Source organism: Myotis nattereri (genome assembly GCF_964212035.1).
Source record: "Myotis nattereri genome assembly, chromosome: 2".
In the NCBI taxonomy this organism is placed as follows: Eukaryota; Metazoa; Chordata; class Mammalia; order Chiroptera; family Vespertilionidae; genus Myotis; species Myotis nattereri.
Window position 1 is genome coordinate 12,421,376 of NC_138076.1, and position 22,469 is coordinate 12,443,844.

At 47.6% G+C, this 22,469-nt stretch overlaps 2 protein-coding genes across 4 annotated transcripts in view; one reads left to right on the forward strand and one right to left on the reverse strand.

Annotated features, from left to right (window-relative positions):
- Positions 1-5,331, forward strand: part of MTUS1 (microtubule associated scaffold protein 1) — a gene marked incomplete at its 5' end in the record, with an annotated part of 94,404 nt that extends 89,073 nt beyond the window's left edge. For 2 of the 3 annotated variants that reach the window (XM_081084728.1, XM_081084729.1), the window contains 3 exons: positions 418-534; positions 2,223-2,320; positions 3,041-5,331. In XM_081084728.1, the coding sequence (XP_080940854.1) occupies positions 418-534; positions 2,223-2,320; positions 3,041-3,254 (429 nt within the window). In that variant the 3' untranslated portion in view covers positions 3,255-5,331. The remainder of the gene's footprint in view (positions 1-417; positions 535-2,222; positions 2,321-3,040) is intronic. The other variant, XM_081084730.1, reaches the window with a different exon arrangement.
- A 599-nt stretch (positions 5,332-5,930) lies between these two features.
- Positions 5,931-22,469, reverse strand: part of PDGFRL (platelet derived growth factor receptor like) — a 41,864-nt gene continuing 25,325 nt past the window's right edge. The window contains exons 3-6 of the mRNA XM_081084731.1: positions 13,723-13,874; positions 8,968-9,261; positions 8,368-8,507; positions 5,931-6,451 (exon numbers count right to left, since the gene is read on the reverse strand). Coding sequence (XP_080940857.1) covers positions 6,263-6,451; positions 8,368-8,507; positions 8,968-9,261; positions 13,723-13,874 — 775 coding nt within the window. The 3' untranslated portion in view covers positions 5,931-6,262. The remainder of the gene's footprint in view (positions 6,452-8,367; positions 8,508-8,967; positions 9,262-13,722; positions 13,875-22,469) is intronic.

Here is a 22,469-nt window from a genome sequence, read left to right on the forward strand (position 1 = left end):
TGTTGTTCCCCCGCCCTTCCGCCCACTACCAACCTGCCCCCCCCCCCCAAACACCAGTGGTGGGCTTGGAGACACCCCGTTTCTGGTCAGAATTCTGTTTTCTATTGTTAAGCAATAGTTTTGCTCCTGCTTCCGATAAAACACTTGGTGCTGCCAATATCTTCTCCACGTTCAGTTGCTGATAAGTGCGTGAAATGCTTGTTTTCAGATATGAAACGTTTTATGTCATCCTTATAACCGGCGACTGTGAGGTTAACGTTATCCTAACCACTGCTTTCACCTTTTTTCTTTGAAACCACGGTAAGGAGGCAGAAGCTTCCTGCCACTTTGTCTAAGTCCTGTCTAATCAGAGATGCTTATTTATTTTTTTATTAAGAATGTGGGATTGCATTTCATGACCTGCTGTGTCTTTCCCAGAAAAACCCTCAGATCATGTACCTGGAGCAGGAGCTGGAGAGCCTGAAGGCCGTGCTGGAGATCAAGAACGAGAAGCTGCACCAGCAGGACGTGAAGCTGATGAAGATGGAGAAGCTGGTACGTTTCCGTCGGCGTCTCCCCCGAGGGCCTGGTGTCTGGGAGGCGGGAACCCGGCTGTGACCTCGAACCGGGGGCTGTTGCCACTGCTCCTGAAGCTGTTTGGAAATACAGCACAGGCAAAAGAGGTTCCGTTTCCCTTTCTGTGCTTGCTCCAGGCTGGCCATTGCTGCCTTCGGCAACACTTCCCCCTTCCTCCCCCCAACCCAGGGAACAGGTCAAGCAGCAGGGGGTCCTTGGGAAACCCACACCTACCGAACCGGCTCCCCTTCCAGGGGTCTGTGTATCTTGCCCTGCGTGGGAGGAGTTTTCAAATCATGTCAAATCAGAACTTTGATGTTTCTCCTACTCTGGGCAGGTTTCGGGTGCCCCAGAGAGCTAGACATGGGAATTAGTCACAGGGGAGCAGTTGAATCTGGCTACCGAAGTTCTTCGTCGAGCTTCTTGTGAATTCGAATGGGCTGAAAACTGTGCTTTAGTAAAATGAACCCAGTGGGATAAATAGCACGCACTATGGATGCTGTGAGTGGAATTTCGTTTGTGGCTCTCGGACAGAGAACTGATGTTCTGAGGCCCCCTTTTTCTGACATTCTAGTCTCGTTTTGTAGGACATTACTTCCTTTGACTGGTCTGGAGCATTTTCTGGATAATATGATATGTTACAAACAATAGGATCCCACACTCAGAGCCACAAAGTAGAGTAGTCGTACGGTACAATGACAGGGACTTAGAATTAACTGTGATAGAGCCGGGATGTCATCTCCTAAGCAAGTAATACAATCTTACCTTTAGAAAGCGCTCTGGGAGGTCATCAGCTCCCCAGCATGTTAAATGTCTTCTGGGATGTTATCCTTTAACCTCCCAGCCGATCAATGTGTCTTCCTTGAAAGTGTAGCCTGGGCAGGCCAGCAAGGAGGCCAAATGTGCCTTCACCTGAACTGGGGTGGGGCGGGTGGGGGGGGAGGCTCTCTGTGCTGGCGTTTCTCTCACTGGACGCTCGTTTTGTAAATTGCTGCTTTGTGGGGCCGCTGAGAGGTAAATGGATGCTGAAGAGGAAACCGTGTTTAAGGCCCCATCAAATCAAACACCACCCAGAGCGGTGACCTGCTGCTGGCCTTAGAGTTTTCATCAAACGTGGGAACGTATTTTTTGCAAGACGGACCATAAGAAGGGCTGGTGCCCTTGATAAATGCAGGCCTATGTCCGGCTGCTGCTTTTGTTTTACCACCTTGAACCCAAGAGGCACGGGCCCATGGTTGCCCAGGTCAGGACCCCAGTTCTCGGAGGGGTTGGGAGGAACCTCTAAAACGGCGTGACACAGACTAACTCAGTCACCTCCTTGTGTTCGTTGTTCAAGTGGTTCTTGAAATCTGACAACGCATTAAAAAAACAACAACAACAACAAAACCCCCTAGATCAAGCATGTCAAACTCGGGGCCGGTGGGCCGCGTGCCTCATTTATAACTCCCGCCAGCCGGGAGTTTGACATGCTTGACCTAGATGCTCTGCTTTGCTGCTGCAGATTCTGTTTTTTAATGTGTCTGTGGATAGGCATTTCACTGTACAATTAGACTTGCCTCAGTTGGCTCTCTCCAGCGTGTGCTGGTGCCAGGAACGTGCCGTAGGAAACGAGAGCTCTGTTTCCCTGTTTTTGATGTCTAACCGTTGGCATGCTTGTTCGCCCCCAGGAGGACAACAACACAGCGCTGGTCGACAAACTGAAGCGATGTCAGCAGGAGAACGAGGAGTTAAAAGCTCGGATAGACAAACACATTGCGATTTCAAGGTAAAGAGAAAACAGTCCAATTTTTCCCATCTCCTCCTCCTCCGTTTAGTGTCAGTGGACCTCACACCCGCCCGGGCGCCTCCTGGGAGCGGGATTGCAGAGGGTGGTAGAGCAGGTGCTGGTGTCTCCCTGGGAAGCATGATGGTGGCACTTCATGGCCTGGGCGCTGAGACCTAAGCAGGCCAGCCTCCCCCAGAGCCCCTGGCTTAGTGGCGCTGAGATGCCTTCAGAGAAAGAGCATCACAGGACCCAATGGGGAACCGCCCCACACAGGACAATCACGTGACATTCGGATGATCTGTGGGAGCGTCATGGAGCCTCCTGTGACATTGGCCCCAAAGAGCAGCTTTCTCTTTGGCTCCCACTTCCTGGGTTTCTTAGGCAGCCAATACCCATGCCCAGTAGCCCTAGGCAGGACTGCCTTTTATTATTTCAAAGGGATCATTTTTCTGGACTCTCAAATTCAAAAAGGCAAGAACATTTTTTTTCAAGTACATTTTTTAGACATTCAGATCCATGCCTGGCTGGGTGTGGCTCAGTGGTCATGGTTCGAGTCCTGGTCAGGGCACATGCCTGGGTTGCAAGCTGATCCCCTGTAGGGGGCGTGCAGGAGGCAGCTGATCAATGACTCTCATCACTGATGTTTCTTTCTCTCCTCCTTCCTCTCTGAAATCAATAAAAATAAAGACCCATGTGGTTTCTGGCTTTTTTGTCTTGAAGGCAACTGTCCAATGAGCAGGCCACCCTGCAGGAGTGGCTGGAGAAGGAGTCGAAAGTCAACAAGCGCCTGTCCATGGAGAACGAGGAGCTGCTTTGGAAGCTGCACAACGGGGACCTGTGCGGCTCTGACAGGTCCCCCACGTCCCCCGCCATCCCCTTCCAGTCGCCGCGCAATTCCGGCTCCTTCCCCAGCCCCAGCGTGTCGCCCAGATGACGCTTCTGCCTGCGGGAGACTGTCTGAGAGCACCGTCACAGGTCCGCAGGGCTGACCCTCACCATGGTCCAGGGATCAAGAGCCACGTGGGCCGACGTGTCGTTACCGCCCTAGAACTGGAAAGTCTTGACCCCCTGCATCGGCTCCTTGGGAGACCGGAGCTCAGGAGGAACACGTGGCTCTCTGGCCGAGGGACTCCTCCCCAAAGGATTTCGGAATCGATCTGCACGGACATTTGCACAAAGCACTTAAAGAACATTGCCTTTTCCACGTAAGCATAAGGGGAAAAACTCTCAGGGGCCTCTTAAGATAAAGATTTATAACCTTTATAATGTTCTTCGCCACAGGCACCTTCTTGTGATTTTTATTTGGGGGACGTGTGAATAAAAGGGATGTAGCGAGTGTCCTGTGTCTGATGCTGCCTCCTTTGCTGTGTACTGCAAGTCAAAAGCTGCGTATTTCTGGGTCCGTACTAATCAGCTAAGTCAGTGTATGCATCTCTGCAAAAAGCCATAGAAGGAAGAGCAATCGTTGCTTGAATGATCACGCTCTCTGCCGCCCACTCCGCTCCGCCCTTTGACACAGGGCGGGGTGGGGAGTGACAGGAAGCGTTCCGACTGGTCCATGTCTGTGCAGTGTCTGCATCCTTTGGAAGTTTCTTGGCATTCTTTCAGTGTTCAGCCATGTCGGTCAAAACTAACAAGTTTGTGTGTTTTTTTTCTGTAGACTTTTAACGTTCCCATGTGAACCTAACATTTTACTACGATCCATTTTCTCAGGCTACGAGCAAATGTAAAACCCAAATTTTTCTAAAATTCTGTAAAAAGAAAAGGGGCGGCAGCAGTGGATTGCTCCTGCCTTACGTTTACCGTGACCTAAGCTGTCCTCACTGATGTCAACTATTGTCTTCTCCCCTGATCCTCACCTCCTCCCTTTCCTTCCTTCCCCCAGCCAGAGCCCCAAAGGCAACCCTCCTACCTCCTTCCTATTGTTCTCTGGGACAAGGATAGTGGCATATGCTTTTCCAGAGCCAGCTCATCCTCAAGGTGCTCACACCACGCTCCAAATAAGCCACAGCCTGGACCTGAGAGTACAAGTTTTGGGAAACCCTAGAAGGAATATAGAACGAGAGAGTCATTGGCTCGTGTTTATCAATGAACAGGAGTACCTTGATGAACCCAACGATGCAGCATTTCATAGAAGATAACGCCAAGTTCCCATGTACCCTTTGAGGAACCCTTCTGTCTTTGGGGAGGTAGAATGGCCAGCTTCCGAGTAGAAAATGTGGCTTTTCCTACTCGTAGGCCTCTCCTCCAGGTTGCATTTCAGTTTCTCTTCCAAACTTCACTTATTACCTCCCCCAGTTCTCACACTTGGGGGGAGGTGGGAGGAAGCACTGTGGCTTCCCCCGCCCCGCCGCCTACCCCTGCATGTGTCAACATGGCGATGTCAGTACTTACTAATCTGCATTGCTGACATTTGATGGCTGTACAGATAGCCCCATGATGAGAACAGGTTCAGGATACTAGAGGGGGGTCTTTGAGTCATCGTTACATGTACATTACATAGCAAATTAGTATTCATGATGCATGGTGTTTTCTTTTTAATTATTAGTGATTGTGTCTGAAGTCTAGGCTTCACTAGTGTATTGTGGATGTTACCTTCCGTGTGTGCTTCTGATAAACGGGAATAGGCCCGCTGCCACCTTCCGAGATCTCTCTCTGCTTACCCTTTCCAGCTGTGCTCAGTGTCATTAGCCGAAGTTGGATTTGCCACCCGTGCCCGCGCATGGTAAATCTCGTGCTGATCCCTGCTCTCCTCCACACCCTTTAGGTGTCTGGGGAAATCAATCTTACACAGTTAGTATAAAGTGTCTTCAGAGACAACTGGAGGGAAGGTAAGAAACAACATGGAGAACTTGAAGATTGTTTTCAAACCAAATGTTTCATGTAGGATGTACAATGTCCGCACGTCATACCGTATACGGATGTGTAAAAACTGTAATTGTGCTCAGTTTGTAATGATGCAAAGTGTATTTTTACCTTGATTAAATAAACAATGCTGGAATATTTAATATAAGAAGTGCAACCTGTGACATACTTCACTCTCCCAGGGGCTACCCAGCTTACAGCCCTTCTCACAGCCCAGGCGTTGACGCTGTGCCTCCTCCTCAGCCATTTGTGGTTCCAATGCAACCACAAAACAGGCCATGAGCTGAAATTTGGCTCACAGAGCTAAGCTTAGAATGAAGCTTCTCTTTTCTAAATTCAAAGCCATGTGTTTTGGAGGAATAACTTTTGACTGGTTTTAACAATTTCCGCTCTTTAAGGTAAGAAAACTATGGTCTAAAGATTTTTTTTGGTCTAAATGAAGTTGAATTTTCCTTGATCTGCATACCTATTTTATATTGAAAATTAAACTTTTAAACACACATGCTGTAAACCTTTCTGAATGTACTAATCTAGAACTAGTTACTTCTGAGTGCAGCCTTTTTTTTTTTTTTAATAAAAAGCAAGTTTCTATGATTTTTTTTGGATACTTTCATATCATAGTTCATATATAGTTACTACATTTTTAGATGCTCATGTATTGCGATTAAAATCAAATGGAAATTAAGGTTAACCCAAACATCACTATCAACGAGTCCTTCTGCCAACCTAAAACACAAGCACTTAGGCCAGTTTTAAATTTATTTTACAAAAAGTTGATCATTTAATAGAGATGATTATATAAAGTTGTTCACATATATGCTCTCTAAGTATAAAATCCAGAAGCGCATATACGTAGGTAAGCAATCAGAAGACATGCTTTCTGTCCGAGGAGTTAACACGTCTATTCTTAGACCGGGCGACTTCCTGTGTGTTTGGATGTCTGGGTCTTACCCACGAGGCGGGACTGGGGTTTGGCGCTGGACATCAGCCTCTGGCAAAGCACGAGTCACAGGACGCCCTAGCTGGTGGTGTGCGCACGTGGGCCTCCTGTCAGTCCGTTGCACTTCGTTTTCCAAGTCAGGAAAACTCAACAGCGGTAGCGACTGTGGTCTGTCCTTGGAGATTCTGGGCCGTGCAAATGTAATATCCCGCGTCAATGGTCTCAAAGTCTTCCACCGTCAGGACGCTCTGGGAGAGCCTGGTGGTGTGGCCCAGGCCCCTGTGGACCAGCCTCCAGGTGTCCTGGATCGTCACGGGCCTTTCATCCTGTGTAACGACACCCGCAGGGATGAAGCAAGGAGGACACGCGGCTATAAACAGGCCCCAGCCACTCAACACGGAGCCATGCTCAGAAAATACCGGTCTGCGAGGCCCATGGGTGCTTCCGCACTGTGTAATCCTTTTCAGCGGCATGTTTTCCAAAGCACAGTCTGGGATGTCATTACGCTGTTCGACTCTCTCTGCCCTTTTCTTTAGTAAATTTTTAAAAAATACATTGCATTTATTTCAGAAAGGAGGGGAAAAAGGGAGAGATACGTAGAAACATCAATGATGAGAGAGACTCATGGATCAGCTGCCTCCTGCACACCCCATTCTGGGGATTGAGCCCACAACCAGGGCATGTGCCCTGACCGGGAATCGAACCATGACTTCCTGTTTCATAGATGGACACTCAACCATGCCAGCTGGGCTCTTTAGTAAATTTCTACTGAATATGAGATTGATTCTTTTGGAACTCCAAGGAGGTACACCTGGTGTTACTCAAAAAGACGTAGAAAAAATTTTCCACACTTCTCTACATTGCCCACGTTCACCTTCTCACTCACTGGTTCTTATTTACAGAATTTCTGGTCACAAAGAGCCCAGAGCACGCCCCATGCAAGTGAATAAAAGCTCCCAATTGTTCAGATTTGGAAGAAAGAGAAGGATGATAAGTCAAATGTGGGAGAAAAGTTCTACCAGGGATGGATAATGTGACGCCCTAAATGACGTAACTCCCTATTCCAGAAAGTCAGGCGGTCACCTTTGAGAGGCTTCATCCAAATCCAGTGATAAGAACGTAGTATTTTCTGGATTAGCTTAACAACTGTAATACAGTGTAACTCCGTTAATCCCCCTTCTGCTCGTAAAATAATAATTAGCAATGCAAAGGAAATCTCTATTGAAAACCATTCATGTTTTCTAATTGTGACAACTGTGTAAAAGCAAGTAAGGTACCAGAGGCCGGAAAATACCATTCTCCAGGGAGAGTTATTTTCCACCAATCACAGCCCATAGAGCCAGAAGAGTATTGGCTACTGAGTACATCTCAAGAGGCCAAATCTCTTCTGGCAACAAAGGGATCGTTCCATGTTGGTAGCAGAGCTGTTTCTATTAGTGAACAGAGCACGCACAGAGGCTAAATAATAAGCTGGAGTTGCTTTTATGGGAAATCTATTTTAAAAAGATCTCTGGCCTCACAGCACCTTTTGGACGGGGCCTGTCCACTCAGAGCTCCTCGCCATGGGCACAGCTTGTGTGCCAGACAGAAAGGCACCAGAAGGAGGTTAGATTGGCCTCTAATGGACTCAGAATTCAGACTGAAGGTTGAGGTTGGGGTGGAGAAAGAGGGAGGCCCCTCCTGTCCCTTTCAAGCCCCTGTTCCTTCTTATTTAAGGATTATGAAGATCAGCCCAGCTGGCATGGCTCAGTGGTTGGGCATCAACCTATGAACCAGGAGGTCACGGTTCAATTCCTGGCCAGATTGAATGGGCTCGATCCCCCATGTGGGTTGTGCAGGAGGCAGCCAATCAATGATTCTCATCATTGATGTTTCTATCTCTCTTTCCCTCTCCTCAAAAATTGATAAAAAAAATATATTTAAAAAGAATTATGAAGATAAATCACATACGAAGAGGGTACACTGAGTGAATTGCCTGATGGGACCCAGTCACCTTTTCTATTAAAAAAAGCCATTTGTAAATATACTGAAACATCTTAGAACAGCGGTCGCCAACTGGTGGTCCGTGAGGTCCGAAAGGTTGGCGACCGCTGTCTCAGAGGACAACCAGCAAGCCCTGGCACCTCCCTTAGTCCCACACATTTCTTGCACCTCGTACGTTAAGGTTTTTATCAGTGGCAGGTGGGGGAGAGAGAGACAAACCTAAACTTGAACAACTGGCTGAGTGAGGGTAAGGTCTTACCTTCTGGCCTGGGTAGATCCACCTGAACTCCACCTCGACGTCAGGCTCCCCGAGGACAGTGCAGAGGACACTGATGTCGTCCCCACTGTTCACTCTGTTTGAAGATGCCAGGATGGTTGTGGATGGAGGGCCGCTGGGAACTGGCATTAAGCAGGAGACAGGGAAAGTGAGATGGAATTCATGAGTGCAACACTGAAGACAAACCTACAGGCACACTCTTTTCTTTGGACGGATGGGTCACATTTCCGCCTCGCCCAGTGAGCACCAGGCCGCCTCCACCCCACCACTTTCGGATTCTTCGAAGCCTCCTCTTTCTCTACCTTGGTGGTCCGAATGGGGTCAGCACCCAGAACTCCCCAGGCCCAGCCATTTCCCTTGTGATTAGGGGAGGAGGCTAACCCGCCAGGGGTTCATCTGAAGGTCATGGTCACAGACAAGGAAGCACTAGTAGAACATTCTAGAAAGAGTGGTGCAATAAAGGAGCCATTAAGAACAGCATTCTGTGCCTCCTAATTTCCATCCACACTCAGGAACAGCAGTGCCTGCTACTGACCAGCTGGAAGCCACTGAAATCTAGGCACTGGTAGGAAACACCCTTACCTTCTGCGTAGAGGAGTTGATACTTGACAGAGATCTGGGACTTGCCCCCGGCCTCCGCCTTGCAGTAGACCACCCCCTGGTGGTCAGAATGAGGTTGCAGGTATACAAAGCCTCTCTTCATGTCATAAATAATGTCTGTTCCATTGGCCGGGATTTCCTTGGCCGGGAACTCCCTGTGGAGTGTGACTTTGGCTGACAGGACGGTCACTCGACAAGGAACCACAGCCTGTCTGTCCGGGTTCAGGTAGACAACATCAAAGTAACTGGGAGAAGGTACAAAGAGTTCTCCTTTCTCTGCAAAGCAAAAGACACGGGCTTACTTGTTCTGGAGGAACAAGGTAAAGAACACTTTATGGATTCGCGACTCCAGGGCACAAAAATGAGAGGAGACTGACAATATACTCAGAATACTGAGTCCTTATGAGTAGAAAAGCTATTTTTAAATAATTTTCCCCTTTCTGAAGAAGTATGCTATTATTTCCCATCTCCTTAAGGGAAATAAAATAGGTCTTAGTTCAAGCCCAACTCAGGCCCATGGGTTACTCCCTGAGGAAGCAGGGGAGGAGACTGACGTCCATACGACCAGAGCAGCCTTAAGACCTGGAAACAATCCACTGTGTCTCTGGAGAAATTAGCCGCATGACCTGCTCAGGAAGTACTGTTGCAGGCGGATCCCAGCACAGCAGAGCTCCCCCGAGAATCCAGCCCAGTGCACCTCATTCCTGCCAAGGCCCACGGAGAGGGAATGGAGAAGAGACAGATGAGGAACCTGCTACCGCTAACCTCAGGCTCTGAGCTCAGCTTGGCTGCCTCAGGGCTGGGGACCTCCAGCCAGTTTCTTATACCCCTGTTCCCTCTGAAGTTTTAAGCACAAAAAAATGGCATTTTTATCTTACAGAATTGAGAAGAAAATGCCATTTTTATCTTATAGAAATGAGGAGAAAATGGCATTTTTCTTACAGAAATGAGGACTGGTATGCCCGCCTTTCCTTAGTACAGAGGAATCCGAGTTGAGGTTTATTTTTTGTTTGTTTTCCGCATGGCACATTAAATCTTTTGTTTTCTATACTATGAGAGGATATTATCGTAATTAAGAGACGTCATTTAACTTAATTACACCCCAACACTTGTTCAATTGTTTCCCATGTTTTTCCTGCAATGCTCCTGAAACAACCAATTATTCTTGGCTCTCTCCTCCACTACCCTTCTCTGTGCGACAGTCCATGTGATGTGTTAGGTCAGGGACAGAATTTCTGGATATATCATCACATGTCTTCATGAGCCAAGACTTCTTTGCAATGGGTGCAACTTAACTAACATGGAGGTCCTTCTCCCTGGCTCTGGCTGAGGTCAAGGAAGAGTACGCCGTGGCTCAGAGAGTCCCTGTCTTTTCTAGGCTTTATGTCAGCCTGGGTGGCTCATGCCACTTCATGAGAAACTGGCTTTCAGGCTCAGGCAAGGGGCACCTAACAGTCCTGTGTTCACAAAGAGCAAATCTGCGTGGCCTTGGATATGTCATTCCCAATTGTAAAGAGAAGAATCCAGAGTGGACAGAACTCAAGATATCTTTTTGGCCAAAACAGTGAAGGTGTTTATGACTGTAAGGTTTAGAAGCACCTTCTGTTTTAAGGTTTTGTAGAGAAAACTGAACCAGTGAGCAAAGCCAGTATGATAACAATCAGAATTCCACAACACAAAAATGTGGTCTTACTTGGACATGCTTTGAAAAGAAGTGACCACACCGGTTGCTTTAACAAACAGAAAAAAATTTTCACTTATAATCAGTACATTCCATCTACCCAAAAAAGTATGTTAAAGTTCAAAGAATTGTAGATGACATATGCCCCTTGCAAATATGTTTGCATCTACTTGAGCAGATAAAAAAAAAAATTACTTTAAGAAAACTAAACACATGAAAATTTAGATTTCCAAAATAATTAGTTCGTAGGCTATAAGCTAAAATCCAAATGATTACAACTCCATAAAATGCCCCTTAATGTGGTTTTACTGCATGTGAAGACCGCAGCCCAAGCCCTTTGCCACGAGAAAGGCCTATTGTCAGTCATGTTCTCCTTCTTGATCTGGTGGCAGTTCTGTGTGACTTGAGGGTAATTTATTTGAGCTGTATAGCTATGATGTGTGTACTTTTCTTTGTTATACTTCAATAAAAAGTTAGAGAGGGGGGAAAAAAACGCATGAGTGCCTCCTGGATAAGATTAAATATAATATGTGACAGTCGCACAAATTCACACAAAAATTGCACAAATTACCAACAATCAAAAGGAAGCTTCACAGTGTTTGCAATCGAGCTCCAGGGAACACGCGAACAGAATGAATGCCAGACGTTTCTCTGTGTGGGCAGAGGGGAAGCATATGTTCTGAAGGGAGCCAGCGCCAGCAGCAGAACACTCAGCTCTCATCACAGCCCATCCTGGTTTTGCAGACTCACCCAGGCCTGAGAAGACAAACTGCTAAACCCTATACTAAAAATCCAACTGGACTCTTCACTTGTGTTGAGGAATGAGAAAATGCTACAACACATTGGTCACCCCCCCCCCGCCCCCCACACACACACACACACTTGATTGATTTCAGAGAGGAAGGGAGACGGGGAGAGAGAGAGAGAGAAACATCAATGATGAGAGAGAATCATTGATTGGCTGCCTCCTGCACGCCTCCCTACAGGGGATTGAGCCCACAAGCTGGGCATGTGCCCTGACCAGGAATCGAACTGTGACCTCCTGGTTTATAGGTCGATGCTCAACATAATATTTATGTTGAAATAAAAATTAGTTTGGGGGTGTTCCTTTGATTCACAAAGGGGCTTCCCTGAATTGAGGGAGAAGACCTGCCTCTAAAACTCAGAGAGAGCCCAGGACCCTAATAGGACATTTTGCTCAAGGGAGGTCTTCAGTTCGAAAACCAATGTTTTGGGAAGACACAACAGGGCTAACTGTGACAGAAAAGTCTTCATTCTGTCATTTGAAATAGGCTATCAGTCCTCATCCAAATAACAGGCCCTGATTAGTCCCAGCTGCCTTTTCCACTGTGGCTTCCCAGGGCGGTAAAACACTAAGGCACGTGGGCCTTCTGCGTAGCACATTCCAGAATGAGGATCAGAAGGGATTACCTGTGAACAACTGCGAGCAGTTCTCCTAACAACACCAGTTATGCTAGCTAGTGCCTGTCTGTCTGCCCATCAGTCCATCACCTGGTCTTCAAAACGGGCCAGGGCAGTAAGAACACTGGATCCTGGGTCAGAAAAGCAGGGCTGGACTCTACTCTGCCGCTGTGAGCCATGAAGCACTGAGCAGGTCACCTCGCCCTCTGAGTCTCAGCGTCAGCGTCATTATTTCTCAGACAGAGATAACAAACCAGTTTCTACTCAGTTCCCGGGGGCATTTGGAAGTGAAATGAGATCCGCGGGCCTCCAGGGCCGTGAGAGGCGCTGGCCAGAGAGGCGCTCTCTGCACGGGAAGGGGTTATATGTGAGGTTTTGTTGAAGCACTCATTAATGGCCAGGGCATCAGGTCATTTGAGTCATAGGCCTAAATCACGAAGGTCTGAAAGGCAGATGGATTCAGGAAGTGGACAAATCTCCTGAAAGTGCCTGCCTACGACACTAAGAAAGAATTCTGGCCCAGCCAGCATGGCTCAGTGGTTGAGCGTCCACCTATGAACTAGGAGGTCACGGTTCGATTCCTGGTCAGGGCACAAGCCCGGGTTGCAGGCTCGATCCCCAGTGTGGGGCGGGCAGGAGGCAGTCGATCAATGATCCTCACTGATGTTTCTATCTCTCTCTCCCTCTTCCTTCCTCTCTGAAATCAATTTTTTAAAAAAGGGAAGAAGTCTGACTTCACCAGGGGGTGGCCTCTGTCAGGCCCTGAAAGCCCTGACCACTGGGCCCTGGAGAACGCCATCCCCCCCTCCAAGAGGGAGGGGGCTGCAACCTCCTCTGCAATGCCTTTTCTCTGAGTGCAATTCCACCGGCAAAGCCATACCTAGCACTACAGGGGAGGAGAGTTCATTCTGACCTGCGCCTTCTCAGGCACCTCGCTCAGGCTCAGGGACTGGGGCTGGAGACTCAAGGACCACCACCTCTGGGAACCCAGCCCCTCAACCCTCAGCTCTCAGCACCCACGAGAACAAATACAAGGAGGCCTTTGGCCAGGCCTCCTAGGACTGCGGAGGTTCCGGAAAGACCATCACAGATATGAGAGCACGTGACTCAAAGTCCACAGCCGGGCCTTCTGCAATGATGGAGCTGTTCTCTGTCACGTGTCGACTAGGACAGCCACCGGCCGCCACACGTGGCAATGGAGCCCTTGAAACATGTAAGGGCCACGGAGAAACCGAGTTTTAAATTTTGTTTACTTTTAATTCCCACTTAAATGTAAATAGCCCCAGGTGTCCAGTGGCTACCATATTGGACAATGTAGGTACAAACTCTGGAGTCAGACTGTCCTGGGTTCAAATTCTGATAACAGGCATTCCTTGTAGTGTGACCTTAAGGACTTACTTAATCTCTAAGCCTCAACTTTTCCGCTGGGAAAAAGAAGTGGAAATGATGTTAGTACTCACCCTGAAGGGCTGGTGAGAGACTTACCTGAACTAATGGATGGAAAGCATTGAGCCCAGGGCCTGACAGACAGCAGGGGCTCTGACTGTCATTATGGATATTCAGCACACAGTGGAACCGTTACCCTGGGCAAGTCCAGTCACTGGAAGAGTCCACTGAGGCAGCAAACCTTTTACCTGTAAAAAAGATGTAGGTGGAGCCGGTTTTGGTCACGTCCTTCGTGCAGATGTAGCCGGTGCAGAGCTGCCCCCAGCAGCTGAACTCGCCGGTGTCGGCCGCGGTGGAGTTGACCAGGGTCAGCTGGCCGTAGCGCTCGTGCTGCTTCACACTGTCAACAGAAGCAAAGCCGGTCACACACCGGGGCCTTCGCCCTCTGCTCCCCTATTCTCACACATAAATGCACACGCCCAGGCCTTCGCCCTCTGCTCCCCTGTTCTCACACATAAATGCACACGCCCAGGCCTTCGCCCTCTGCTCCCCTGTTCTCACATATAAATGCACACACCCGGGCCTTCGCCCTCTGCTCCCCTGTTCTCACATATAAATGCTCACACCCGGGCCTTCGCCCTCTGCTCCCCGATTCTCACATATAAATGCACACACCCGGGCCTTCGCCCTCTGCTCCCCTGTTCTCACATATAAATGCACACACCCAGGCCTTCACTCTCTGCTCCTCTGTTCTCACACATGAATGCCCAGTGGGTCGGGGCAGAGTGCCCTCTCTCTGATGGCACAAACTAAAAAAAGTGTGTTTGGGGGAGGTGTGTGGGGCAGGGGGGCGGGGGGGAGACAGAGACAGGAACCTTCTCTAAAGAGAATTAAAAAACAACAGTTATGGCCTGGGCCGGTGTTTCCCAGTGGTTACAGTGTCAGCCCTCGTACCAAAGGGTCGCGGGTTCAATTCCCAGTCAAGGGCACGTCACTGGATTGCAGGTTTGATCCCTGACAACCAATTGATGTGTCTCTCTCACATCGATGTTCCTCTCTCCCCCCTCCCATGCACTCTCTCTAAAAAGCAATGGAAACAATAACCTCAAGTGAGGATTTTTAAAAAAAGATAGTTATGTTTTCTAAAGGGAGGCAATTCTCTTCCATCTCAGAGCTGGGGTTTCCTTAAGTAAAACCACAGGTCCTCTGCAACGCAGGCATGGAAACTCGGCCAGAAAGCCTGGGCCGTGTTCTGCTTTCAGCTTCTGTTTTTAATGACTTCATTGCAGCAACAGCCGACATAAAGGAAATAACCCAGCATTATCAGTGTGCACAATCTCTTTCATCAGCAAGAACAAGTCTCTGAATAAAGCTTGGAATCTTCAGGATGCTGCATTATTGTATTAAAAATGAAAACTTTGCATAATTCTCTCAAGATTATGCTAAGTGAAATAAATCAGACAGAAAAGGACAAAAAAAACCACCTATGATTTTATTCATAGGTGGAATATGAAACAAAAAGTAAAATAAGGGGAAGGAGGGGTGGGAGGGAAGAGATCAATCAAAGAACTTCTATGCACATATGCATAACCCATGGACTCAGACAATAGCGGGTGAAGGCCTGGGGAGGGATGGGAGTGGGGAGGAGGAGGGGTCAATGGGGAAAAGAGGGGGACATCTGTGACACTTTAAACAATAAAAATAATTTAAAAATAAAATAAACAGTAAAATAAGAACTCACAAAATAAATAAAAACAAACTCATAGATACAGACAACAGAATGGTGGTGACCAGAGGAGGGAGAGGGAAGGGGAAGGGCCAAGTGAGTAAAGGGGGTCAGATATAGGGGAACAGAAGGAAACTAGACTTTGGGCGTTGAGCACACAAATATCAAATTATAATCTCGTACACCTGAAAATTATATAATGTTATTAACCAATATTACTCTGATAAACTTAATAATAAAAAATAAAAATAAGTAAAACCACACACAAAATAAAAAATGTATTCCAGTCAAGATGGAAGAGTAGGTAAATGCTATGTACCCTTCCTCCCACAACCACATCAAAATTACAACTAAATGATGGAACAACCATCACTGAGACCCACCTGAAGACCAGCTGAGCAGAAGTCCTATAACTAAGGATGGAAAGAAAAAGGCATGATGAGGCCACTTCTGGGTATTTATCCAAAGAAATACAGAACACTACTTCGGAAAGATACGTGCACCCCTATGTTCACTGCAGTTTTATCTACAGTAGCCAAGCTGTGGAAACAACCTAAGTGTCCATCGATAGATGAGGGGATAAAGAAAAAGTGGTACATATATACAATGGAATGTTACTGGGCCATAAAAAAGAATAAAATGTTGCCATGTCCAACAACATGGATGAGTCTAGAGCAGTGGTTCTCAAACCTTCCTAATGCCACGACCCTTTAATACAGTTCCTCATGTTGTGGTGACCCCACAAAGATAAAATTATTTTCGTTGCTACTTCGTAACTGTAATTTTGCTACTGTTATGAATTGTAATGTAAATATCTGATATGCAGAATGCAGTCATTGTTACAAATTGAACATAATTAAAGCATAGAGATTAATCACAAAAACAATATGTAATTATATATGTGTTTTCCAATGGTCTTAGGGGACCCCTGTGAAAGGGTCATTCGACCCCCAAAGGGGTCGCGACCCACAGGTTGAGAACCGATGGTCTAGAGGGTATTATACTAAGTGAAATAAATAAGACAGAGAAAGACACATAACATATGATTTCACTTACATGGGAAATCTGCAAAATAAATAAACAAATAGGCTAAGAAGTAATTACCAGTTACAAAAATAGTCACAGGGATGTGAAGTACAGCTTAGGAAATATAGTCAATAATATCCTATCTAATAAAAGACAAAAAGGGTAATTAACCGTACTTCCGCTATGCTTCCCATTGGCTAATCAGGGCAATATGCAAATTAACTGCCAACAAAGATGGCGGCCGGCAGCCACGCAGCTGAAGCAAGCAGGAGGCTTGCTTGCTCCAGTGATGGAGGAAGCCAAGGTTCCCGGCCTGCCGCGGCCCGGCTCTGAGCCCGAAAGCAACAATGTTTCAATTATAGAAGCTAAACAAACCCCAGATACCTGCTTTCAGCCGGCTGCGGCCTCAGAGCTGGGAGCGCCAGTGACGGCAACAATGTTTCAATTACAGAAGGTAAATAAATCCCAGAATAAAAATTAAGACAGAAAGGAGAGGCTGGGAGCTTCAGTCACTGGCCAGCCTGAAAACGGCCCTCGGCCCCTCACCCAGACTGGCCAGGCACCCCAGTGGGGACCCCCCACCCTGAAGGGGGTGTGGCCAGCCTGAAAACAGCCATCATCCCCTCATCCAGGCTGGCCAGGCACCCCAGTGGGGACCCTCACCCTGAAGGGGGTGTGACCAGCTGCAAACAGCCATCAGCCCCTCACTCAGGCTGGCCAGGCACCCAAGTGGGACCCCCACCCTGATCCGGGACACCCTTCAAGGCAAACCAGCTGGCCCCCACCCGTTCACCAGGCCTCTATCCTATATAGTAAAAGGGTAATATGCAAACTGACCCTAACAGCAGAAAGACTGGGAATGACTGGTCACTATGACACACACTGACCACCAGGGGGTAGACGCTCAATGCAGGAGCTTCCCTCTGTTGATCAGTGAGCTCTCACATGGAGGACCTCTGCTCAGCCACAAGCCAGGCTGATGGCTAACAGTACAGTGGTGGTGGTGGTAGCCTCTCCTGCCTCCTCAGCAGCGCTAAGGATGTCTGACTGCAGCTTAGGTCTGCTCCCCGCTGGCAAGTGGACATCCCCGAGGGCTTCTGGGCTGCCAGAGGGATGTCTGATTGCCATCTTAGGCCCAATCCCCCAGGGAGCAGGCCCAAGCCAGCAGGTGGTCAACCCCCAAGGGGTCCCAGACTGCAAGAGGGCACAGGCCGGGCTGAGGGACTCCCCCCTCACCCCAAGTGCACAATTTTTTGTGCACCAGGCCTCTAGTAATAATATAATATGCATGGTTTCAGATGAGTACTAGACTTATTGGGGGAATCATTTCGTAAGTGATATAAATGCCTACTCACTATATTGTACAGCTGAAACTACTATAATATTGTGTGTCAATGGCAATTGAAAAATTTAAAAACAATTTTAAAAGAAAAGGGACATTAGGTAATAAGAGAAAGCTGAATAAACTATGAACTTTACTTAATGTTGTTTCGATATTGTTCATTAATAGTGTTATATGTGCCATACTAATATAAGATGTTACTAATAGGGGAACTGGGCATAGGGTATTCAGGAATTCTCTATACTACCTCTGCAGAGTAATCCTGTAAATCAAAAATAGTTCTAAAATAAAATATTTATTATAAGAAAATGAAAAAACCCACCACTTTTCTTTAGGACAAAATGCATTAGTTGCTCAGATGCCGAGCCCCAGCTGTGCAGCCCACCTCTGGTAAAAGTATTCAGAGCCGCCGAAACCGGTTTGACTTAGTGGATGGAGCGTCGGCCTGCGGACTGAAAGGTCCCGGGTTCGATTCCGGTCAAGGGCATGTACCTGGGTTGCACGCACATCCCCAGTAGGAGATGTGCAGGAGGCGGCTGATCGATGTTTCTCTCTCATCGACGTTTCTAACTCTCTATCTCTCTCCCTTTCTCTCTGTAAAAAATCAATAAAATATATTTTTAAAAAAAAAGTATTCAGAGCCTTTGGGAATTCGCACCTCTCCTTTGCCTCACCCTATTATTTCTACTTTTATCTCCTCATGTTTTACCTCTTGTATTTTTATCTTGTCCCTGTGAACATATTTGCAAACCCCTCCAGTTCCATTTTGAAATGAGGAGAGTCATAAATAAATATGTATTACTACAAAACACCAGTATTAGCCAGTTGTCAATGTGAGGCATTGTGTCAGGAACCCAGATGTGTCATTCTGGGACAGATGTTCCCCTGGGGCTGAGCCTGTGCAGATGCCAAAAGAAATGGTTTTAATCTGAGGATGTATCTCAAATATCCAAAAGTTTCATCCCCAGGAGCGCCACATCCCTTTCGGATGCAGTCGAGATTCTCCGGTTGTGTGTAGCAGCCACATCAGTATAGTCACCCTTTAAATTTAGCTCACGGCAAAATGTCTGGCCGGCTGGCCTTAAACACAGCCGGTCTGGCTCACCGCTCAAGAGCTGTGCCCACCAGCTCTGCCAAGAGGTGCCTCTGCACTCCCACTCGGTCGACTGCCTCCTTTCAACTGGACGGAAATCTCTCCTTCAGGAAGCTTCTCATTAGAATCGACTCCCAGAGACCTCCCCGCTTTTTCCTAGTGATGTAACTGGTTTCTTGTTCTCTCCCCCCAGGCATCCCTGGCTTCCTGTTATTTACAAAGGATGGTGACAACGTTGCGGGCAGGGACTGTGCCATACTTGGTTTATATTTCCTAAGCAATACATCTGTGCAGAGTACACAGTAAGGATTCCCTAGAGACGAGTGGACTGGAATTGAATCGATCCGAGGCTTGGAACTGGAAAGAACCTGGAAAAGCAGACATCCAGCTCCCAGTACTGCTGGAGAGGAAACTGAGTCGGAGCGGAAGTGACTTCCCTGAGACCCACAGCTGGTGAGCACGGAGTCGATGGCTTTAGTCAATTAGGCCTGTAATAAATACTCACTCGTTAGATAAGAAAACGCACAGATGCCAAAGCCGGTTTGGCTCAGCGGATAGAGCGTCGGCCTGCGGACTGAAAGGTCCCAGGTTCGATTCCGGTCAAGGGCATGTACCTGGGTTGCAGGCACTTCCCCAGTGGGGGATGTGCAGGAGGCACCTGATCGATGTTTCTCTCTCATCAATGTTTCTAACTCTCTATCTCTCTCCCTTCCTCTCTGTAAAAAATCAATAAAATATATTTAAAAAAAAAAAAAAAAAAGAAAACGCACAGAAAGCACTGCATGCCATGCCTGGTTCACGGTATTACCCTAATTATAGCCTCATTACCTATAACTGCAGATTAGTAGCAGCTATTATGCATACTACTACAACAATGACACACACACACAACATTGGGCATAGTTAGCACTACAAACAAAAACCAGTGGACCACAAGGATATTATAATCCAGTTAGCAATTATAACTAATATACATGAAAAAATTCAGAGAATAAGCAAGAACAACAGGAATTCTGAAAAGGGATTCACCACTGTGGGCTGAAGAAGTCGAGGCCAGCTCTGGGAGGAGGTAAGACGAGCTGGACTTTTAACAGCGGGGGTGAGAGGCAGCGGACAGCAAGGAGGCTGAGAAGCAGTGAGCTCACTTGCTCAGGAAAACTCCAGCCCCATGAGGAGTGGGAGGGACCTCTGTTCATTGCCATAGCCCCAGTGCATGGTGGGTAGAAGGCGCTCAATGACTGGGGGAGTCAATCCACTAACTGTGGAAGGAGACAGAGGGAGGGGGTTGGGAGTCACGGGACATAAGGTTGAGAACAGCAAGAAGGGCGCACGATTCACTCACCAGGCAGGAAGGGCCACGTTCGTTTGGGAGATGGGCGGTGATGGGCCCACCTTAGCCAGGTCACCAGTGAAGAGAACAGGAGTCGGGAGGCAGGAGGAAGAGGAGAGGCTGAGAGGTCTGTTACCATGATACTCGGCAAATGCTGGGGCCCGGCTGGGTGCTGGCAGCGGCAGTGAAGCAAATGTAAGAAATGTTTTCTTGGGGAAAATTTTTGACAGATATAGTAAGCAAGGTGGAAGAAAGAGAGATATCAATAATGATCACTTACTTTGTATTTCTATTGAAAAGAATGTTGTGTTTTATAAAAAATATGTTTTTATTGATTTTAGAGAGAGAGGAAGGGAGAGAGATAGAGAGAGAAACATCGATGAGAGAGAAACATTGATTAGCTGCCTCCTGCACGCCCTCCCACCGGGGATCGAGCCTGCATGTGCCCTGACTGAGAATTGAACCAGTGACCTCTTGGTTCATGGGTCGATGCTCAACCACTGAACCACACTGGCTGGAAAGAATGGGGTTTTAACTGCCTGAAATGCGATAGTTGAGAAGAGAAAGGAGATTGGGGGTAGGTAAAATAATAGTGGGGATTTGGGATTTGGGATCAAATGTGGGTCATTTAAGTGCGGATGTCCTATAGGCAGATGGAAATTCAGGCCTGGCACAGAGGAGAAAAACAGCACTGGATTTATATTCGGCACATCATTTATAACAGAAGTAAAAGTGGAAACTAAAGGAATGAACGAAGTCAACAAGAAAAAGCAACAAGACAAGATGGGAATAGGTTGAGGACAAAATCTGGAGCCAAATTAGTGGGCCAGAAGAAAAAGAAGGGGTAGATAGAGGAGAGAGAAAAGACCAGGAAAGAAAGAAGAACTGGATAAGGGAACCATCAGGGAGAAACATTCATGCAATTAATTCTCAAAAGCATCAGGTGTCTAAAGAGGGATTGGTGACACACATACACACTTACACACACACACACACACACACACACACACTTCCTTTAGCAGAATGAAAGTATTTGGCAACCACCAAATGAGCAATTGCAGTTGTGAGGACGGAGCTAGAGTTCAGCAGATAAAAAAATGGAACGGTGGCAAGAAAGAGAAGGTGGAGGTCTTCCCAAGTAGGCCAGAATTTCTTGACCACATTCCCTGCGGAGTTCAAAAGCAGGGTACGAAATCAGCAAGTGATCAATACATTTATTTGGCACTTTGGCCAGCATTTGCTAGCACTGTAGTGATAAAAAGTATAGGATGCCATTCCTACGGGAAAGGAACTGGGCACATAAGAATTTAGCATCGGGAATAAGCCTACCGCCACCATGAAGTCTGCATGCTGTATCTTTAGCAGGATTGGGGGTGGAAGGAAGGAAATGCACTGGAAAACATTTCTGGATTTTTCCCACCCCCTCTCAGAGGCAAACAATATAAAACAGGAAACAAATTATTTAGCAGGATTACAGTCTAAATGCCTGGATTTAAGTGTTCATTTCTACTAATGGCCTCACACAGTGCAGGGGGCAGGCTGCCCACGGGGTTGGAGTATGACCTCCAGCTGCCGAGGGAAGAGTCTGCACCATGAAGTGGAGACAAGGATTCAGAGAGCCCTGCCGAGCGCTGCGCAGAGATCCTCCACCCAAAGACCCTTCCCTTCTCTTGTAACCACGCAACACACCTCAGGGATGGAAGACGTGGAGGATGTGGAGTTGAGCGGAGCAAAAAGAGGTGCTGCAACAAAGTGGCCCCAAAAAAGTATAATTAGGAAAAGCAGAATTTGCATTCATTGGATGTGGCTCTGAAGGTGCCAGCGCATCAGCTCACCTGAGGCCTTTTCCTCCCCCGCTAGCACTTTCCGACCTGGCCCACAGCGAGCCCAGTGATGCACGAGTCCAGGTCTCCAAGAGCGTTTGTTCAAACTTAGGGCCATGTGTGCGTGTGCGGCTCTTCCAATGGGCTCCCCTGGCCTTTACAGAGTCCGAGGCCTGAAGCTTCCTGCACACTGCCCAGCACACTCTCTTCTGAAGGGGACCTGTCTCATGGGATAGACAGAGGCTGGGCTGACAGCTCCCAAAGTGAGGGACCACTGGGCATGTCTCCTGGACAGTGACTAGGTGAGGAGGGTGGGGTCCACGCTCCTGTCCTCCTACAAGCCACGGGCAGGAGGTGAGCCCTGGATGACAAGATATTCAGTCATTGGTCCCCAAAATGCTTAACGTGCAAATGAAATGGCAGGTTCTGGAACAGAGAGGGAGGGACACAGTGATGTCTAAAGAGCTTCCTGCTCGCAAGTTCCCCTGTACAAGTGCCATGGGAATCCCAAGCAAGGCAACCAGGAGAAGCTGAGAGCCCTGGGAGAAGAGATGGATTTCAACTTGCACACAATATGGGGCACGCATTCCAAGGGAAGATCCCCCGAAAGGAGACAAAAGGCAGGTTCCATGAGCAGCAAAGGGAGTTTAGAACA